The sequence below is a fragment of the Argentina anserina genome, chromosome 6 (genome assembly GCF_933775445.1).
Source record: "Argentina anserina chromosome 6, drPotAnse1.1, whole genome shotgun sequence".
NCBI lineage: Eukaryota > Viridiplantae > Streptophyta > Magnoliopsida > Rosales > Rosaceae > Argentina > Argentina anserina.
This window is the reverse complement of record NC_065877.1, coordinates 24,027,455-24,033,873: the sequence shown is the minus strand read 5'-3', so window position 1 is coordinate 24,033,873 and position 6,419 is coordinate 24,027,455. Positions and strand designations below refer to the sequence as shown.

General features: G+C 38.3%; 1 protein-coding gene across 5 annotated transcripts; it reads left to right on the top strand.

The window, feature by feature from the left end:
• Positions 1-476: 476 nt before the first annotated feature.
• On the top strand, positions 477-5,700 carry LOC126801258 (protein MLN51 homolog). 5 transcript variants are annotated; one of them, XM_050528759.1, is made up of 12 exons: positions 477-1,233; positions 2,132-2,234; positions 2,329-2,531; positions 2,621-3,447; positions 3,684-3,804; positions 4,068-4,187; positions 4,301-4,356; positions 4,468-4,513; positions 4,644-4,714; positions 4,794-4,870; positions 5,215-5,306; positions 5,392-5,700. In XM_050528759.1, exons 1-9 carry the CDS (start codon positions 734-736, stop codon positions 4,699-4,701), a joined length of 2,034 nt encoding a protein of 677 aa, XP_050384716.1. In that variant the 5' UTR covers positions 477-733; the 3' UTR covers positions 4,702-4,714; positions 4,794-4,870; positions 5,215-5,306; positions 5,392-5,700. The 5 variants fall into 5 exon arrangements, with proteins under 5 accessions (XP_050384716.1, XP_050384719.1, XP_050384718.1 ...); XM_050528762.1 differs by lacking the exon at positions 4,794-4,870 and having other exon boundaries at positions 5,416-5,700; XM_050528761.1 differs by lacking the exon at positions 4,794-4,870.
• Positions 5,701-6,419: the final 719 nt, after the last annotated feature.

Below are 6,419 nucleotides of genomic sequence, written 5' to 3'. Positions count from 1 at the left end.
AGATCCACCACTTTATCAAGAAACTAACCTTAAAATAAAATTGTATCCAAGTCCTAGACCACAACCAAATACAATTGTACCAAGTTACCACAAGCCAACCTGTTGCAGTTCCATTTGATTACGAAATAATTGGTTCAAGTTACCAGAAAGTAAAATGGAAAAAAAATCATAGAACTTGCCCAAATTCGCAGAACAAATAATACTAGCTTAGCTAGCAAGTCACTCGGATTGATTGGGTGGTCAGTACCAAGCCTACGTAAGCCGATCTACCGCTGTGTCACTCCTGCACTCATCATCTTACTCACGTTTTCAGAATCTTCCTAACCAACTAAAACTCCCAGTTCAACCCATTTCCCAAAATACCCCCGCTACATGACTCCACAGCTCCAATATTTCCGGAATTGCCCTTTATCCATCTTTTAACTTCTCCCCAAGTCTTTCTCATACAAAAAGCCCCAAAATCTCTTCTAGGGTTACGACTCAACATCCCCCTCTTCTTCTTCTTCTTCTTCCCCCCAAATTAGAGCACTTAGGGTTTTATGTCTGTTAACAATTTCTGCGACGCTGTACATATTTCGCGGTTGGATTTTGATTTTCTTGACCCGAATTCGAGCTTCCGACTAACTCCAGTGAAGTGTTTGATTTAGGATTATTTTTTTTGGTTTAGGGATTTTTGAATTTGGTGAGGTTGGGGGAGTCAGGGTTTTTGGTTGCTGTGAGGATTTGGAATTCGATGGCGACGGTGGGAGCGGAAGACGTGGAGTACGAGAGTGATCCGGAAGAGGCCAAACGATCGCTGGCGATGCGGCGGCGGGCGGCGGCGAGCGATGACGAGGAAGGTGAAGGAGAGGGGAGGGAGAAGTCGAGGCCGGATCGGAGCGCTCCTGCTCACTCCGATGATGAATCGGACGATCAGGGCGGCGCGGCGGAGTATGACGACGATGATGAATTGGTAGAGGATGAGGAGGAGGAGGAGGTTTATGAGGAGGAAGAAGAGCCATATGTGGAGAGAGGACCGGGCGGCGAGACGGTTTTGGTGCTGAATGAATTGGAGGACGTCGGAGGCAGCGATGGGAGGAGAAGGTCGGTGGATGGAAAGGTGGATGAGGACCAGGGTGGAGAGGATGAGGGGGAGGAGGAGAAGAAGGAGAATGAGCCCTTTGCGGTGCCCACGGCTGGGGCATTTTATATGCATGATGATCGATTTAGGGACAATGCCGGTGGTCGGAGCAGGTATGACTTGTAGTTTACAGTCCGTTGGAATGTAGGTGATTTGTGATAGTGCTTGGTCCGTTCAGATTATCAGTTAGTTAGCTGTTTCGTTATGTTTATAGGAACTGAAGTTAATTTGATTGAAGATACAGTCACACTGGCCTACCAATACCAGTTTGCGGATACTTCTGTAGTTTAAACTATTCTAATCTTCTTGCTGCTTCTTACTAAATTACCTGTAGATGGATAAGCAACATATGCAAGGCTTTTTTCCGGGGATAGGTGTTAAGTTTTATTCAATTTATGGGCAAAATTCTGTCCCGAACGATTTGAGCTGCATTAAGTTCTATGGGCAATCACGTGTCTTTCCTTCTCTTGTTAGCTGATCATTAATGATTCAGGATGCTTGTGCCTAGCAATTTTCTAATTAACATGATTCTTTCCTATTTTAATAAATTTCTGTTCTGTCTATGTTGCAGTCTATTGGCAAATTTTTGTATTTTATAAAGTACTGACAACTTTCTCCCTCCACTTTGTTCTGTATGAATTTCATCAGCTATTTACTGTGTAGATTTTTGTCGTCCTCAAATTATACTTTCAAGTGATCCAACAACGCTGCAGAGTATAATGGCTTTACAGAGTTTTTGATTTGAACCATATAACAATTTTTCTGTAGAGTACTAGGGCTTTTGCTGTATGGTGTTATAGTTTTTTTCTACAGTGTCAACACAATCAAGGTTTTTTGGTAGATATCTCTGAAGTGTGTGCTGGGAGTCTAAGATATGATAACCTGAATGAACGGATTTTCGTCATGCTTGTTACATTTTATCTGTCTCTTGTTTTCCTGTAATTTCATACAACTTCATCCATGTTGCGCTTTTAGTGAAGTCAATTATCTATTTATTTTATATCCAAATAGGCGAATACATGGTGGAAGGAAGCTATGGGAGTCTAAAGATGACAAGAAGTGGGGGCATGACAAGTTTGAGGAGATAACTTTGCATGAAAGGCACCACGAAGAGGTACTTGTTGTGTAAATTAACATTTGCAAAGTATTGTGATGTGAATTCCTTTATCCATCTCTAAACTGGCATTCCAATTTATACTATAATTCAGGGCAGAAGATCTTCTAGGGGAAATTTTCGGGGTCGTGGGAGAAACCGAGGTATGGATCGTGGGTCTGCTACTGGAAACAGGACTAAAGAGTATGAGACTAATAATCAGAGACAGGTACCCAAGGCTGTAAGAGGGAGAGGACCCAGAAGGTATGAACCTGCTGTTAGAAATAACAGACAGTCGCCTTCAACACAACACAGGCAGTGAGTACTATTCTTCTGGTTCTAATCATTTATGTTCTGTCCATGTCCTGTTTTTATTAGGAATAGCTCATAAATTGTTGTCCTACCAGGTCTGGAAAGTCTGTTGACAAAGTGACACAAGCTAATTCTGAGAGGAATTTTGCTCCCCCATCAAATGCAGAATCTGATTCCGTTCCTGCTAGGAAAGACATCTTTGCATCAAGCCTGAATTCAGCTTCTCCTCCTTTTTATCCATCAGGATCCTCCAATAAGGAGTTCAATCTTAATCCAAAAAGGGATGCACATGTTGGAAATGCCAAGAGGAATGCTCGTCCATCTGTATCAGAGGAGAATATTTCCGGGCGACAGGCCAATGCATATCTGCGAGGGAAGAATGTACCTGAATCGGTTGGAATTGGCATGGAAAAGCCTTATTTTGATGATTCAAAGAATCCAGGATCTGGAAAAAATTCAGCCACCTCACAAATATCATCATCTGGGTCTTCTATCGTCACTCTTACTCCAGCTTCTCATTTTAGGGTTCACGGAAGAGGTGCTAACACAGGACATATGAGCTATCGACCTGTTGGAACTCAAAACCAGATGCCAACAGCTCCATCACCACAGTTCCATGGTGTTCAGCGTAATCCCGTCCAAAATCGGTCCCAACTGGCTGTGCAAGCTCCTCCCCAGCAGTTGGGCCAACGCCCTGTTAGTGGATCTCAAGCTTCATCTCCTCCTAAAACACCTGGAGAAGTTGAACCTTCAGATTCAAGTAAAATTAAAGGTGCACTAGTTGCAAAGGGAAAAGGCAGTACTCAAGGTAATGGAAGGGGAGCTCTTACTTACAATGGTGCTCAGGTTATTGAGGCCACTGGAGCTATGGCTGTTAATCATGGAGATCAGAACTTTCCTGGGACTCCTGCCTTTTTGCCTGGTAAACTTTACTGGCCATCTCTGCTGTTTTAGTTTTAGTATTATGTAATGCAGATGTGCATTTCAGCAAAGCATAAAAAGCTACCGGTTAATATCACCTCACAACATTTTTTCAATTTCCTTAAAGAATTGTGAACCCTGTGTTTCGACCCAATTTACATTGTACTATTTTTTCTTCCAAATTCTGAGCACATCAACTCAAAATTCAGTATCTTATCATATTGGTTGGATTTACAGTTATGCAATTCGGTGGTCAGCACCCTGGGGGTATGGGAGTTCCAGCTGTTGGCATGGCATTCCCTGGATACGTCGCTCAGCCACAACTTGGTGGTGGCATAGGAAATTCTGAAATGACCTGGTATGATATATCTATTTATTTATTGTTTTCTTTTTTCAATTTTATATACAGGTGAGCTTATATATATATATATATATATATATATATATATATATATTCTGTAGTTTTCGTGTAGAGATGGTAATCTTTTGTATATCATCTATACATAATGTATTTTCTTTATCGAAAACATCTGTTATTGTATCTTTCCTCTTTCCTGTGTGCAGTATATTTTTATCTCTCTACTAGTAGCGTATTGATAATACTTTTTCTGAATGTATCAGGTTGCCTGTATTAGCTGGCGCTGCAGGAGCTTTAGGGGCTGCGTATTGTCCGCCTTATATTACTGTTGATGGATGTTATCATGCTCGCCCATCAGGACAGACATCTGTGGGCCCCTTGAGGTTGGCAGGATTGTTATTAATTTAAAAATAAATGATTTTATTGTAATATATGATTATATTTGATATAAGAGTTGTATGTTTTCTTCTGATATTATTTTTTTGTTGATTTGCAGCAAGGAAAATAATGTAAACAAAACCAATAATGAATGGAAGCCTTCAGAAAAGCCTGGTATGACATTATCCTACCTTGGTTTACTCAATAATCGCATTTTAATAATTATTTTAGTGTGCTACATTACAATAGTTGTCTTACTTTGTTTTTTACATTCTCATAATTCAGAAATAGTGGGTGATGAGTATGGGCAGCGACAGAATAAGCCTCGCAGGCAAGTTCCTTGTACCAAATGTGAATATATCTGCTGATCCCCCAGGGTTGGGTAGGAGAGGTTGAAAAAAAATGATATTTTTGGCCTTCTGGTCTGATCTGATTTTTTCTATCTTGTTTTAAATTTGCAGATATTCACAAATGAATGTTGCCAGTGACGTTCTTCAAAATAATACAGAGCTTGTTTGATAAACAGTTAAAGGTTCTATCCTGCCCGAATTTAACTTTTATGTTATTTTGGGCATCGCAAAGTTCTGAGTTGTGATCATATGGTTCTGCAGGCCTTCGTCTAGGCCCTTTGTGATCTTCAGCTTATGTTCTGGAGCACTTTGGGCCAATGTGTTCCAAGATATCCTAGGTACTTAGTTCTTGGTCTGTTTTTCTACTGCATCTAAGTATTTAATCCATGGAAACAAATATGAGTTTGCGTACCCAAATATCTTTTTTGAATTCTCTTTTACTCATTTTGCATCTGAAAACTAGTAACTAGATATTTTGCCCAAAAAACCTTCTGTTAATAGTAACTGCGTCTAGAGGTTTCCACTAATGTTTCATGTAGTAGCGTTTCGTTAGAGGTCTGCAATTATATCTAATTTAAGAAGTAAGATTTATTAACTTTCGGAACTGTGGATACAATTTCAGCTTATATTTTGTTTCTATGCTCATATTATTTTGCATTTTTTTTTCCTGCTATTCTTGCAGTTGTGTATGACAAACACCTGCTCATGCTGCACTCAATTTAAGATCATCAATATTGCGGCTTGATGGGTGGCAGTTTCTTGTTTGAATATTCGGTAAGACTGTTAGGAAGTAGTTTAGCCTTGGTTGGCTGAGTATTGACAATTTACAATGTGATGATCCTTTTCTTATGGTTTCCAGGTTTTCTCGTGGTTTGATTTTCAGTTCAAAAGCTTGTGAGAATGTAGACGGCTTCCTCATAAACTACTATATAGAAGAAAATTGGAAAAGTGCAAGATTATTGTGCAGCAGCAGTTTGCGTAGTGGAGTTTATTACGTTCCTTTAATCTCTATAGATGTTGCATTGAACTTTTTTTACTTTAATATTTTCATTTGTTATGACCTTGGTGATAGTTTTGCTTGCGTTGAGTATGGGAATCTTTTTTGCTTTGTCCTCTTGATGATGAAACTAAATTGATGCTGTAATCAGTGTTATTATGAGTTCTTGTTCGTCTTGCTTTCCTATAATTTGACCAAAGCATATAAATGTGGTTTGTGTTGACACTAAGAAAAGGAAAGGTTCACTCGAGTTTCCCGTTGGAACCTCCCCATAACAAAGCCTGTAATTAACTATTTTGATTTTGAAGTGTAATGAAAAAGGTAAAAATGTTGATTTGCACCCTAAATTTGGTTATAATTGTCAATTTGCACCATGAATTTACATTTGAGTTAATTTACTTCATAAGTTTAGTAAAAATTGTTGATTTGTACCATATCTGTTAAATTTAATATTTTACATCTAATTTTAAGTCACATGTCATGCATTTGAGGGGTAATATTGTCATTATATATTTATTCATATTTAATAATGAAATAAATTAATAAAATTACTTAAGAGAAACATTTGGTACAATGTTTTCTTTTCGAAATATATTATTGATTTATATATTTATTATTTTATATGATATAATATGTTAAAAGATATTAGAAAAATATAAATAAATACATTGAAAATTAAAAATAAATGTGTGTTTCGGGTGAATTACTATTCTACAATTGTGTGTGTCTTAGCCTTATTAGGTTTCCTGTTAGAGATAGATTCGCATCTCTGTAATAGATTATGACTCTGAATCCTACGGAATTGTGGTTATGTAATGCCTATATATAAGTCACATTATCAATCAATAAACGGTTACGTTTTGTTCAATTACATCATTATTATTCTCGTT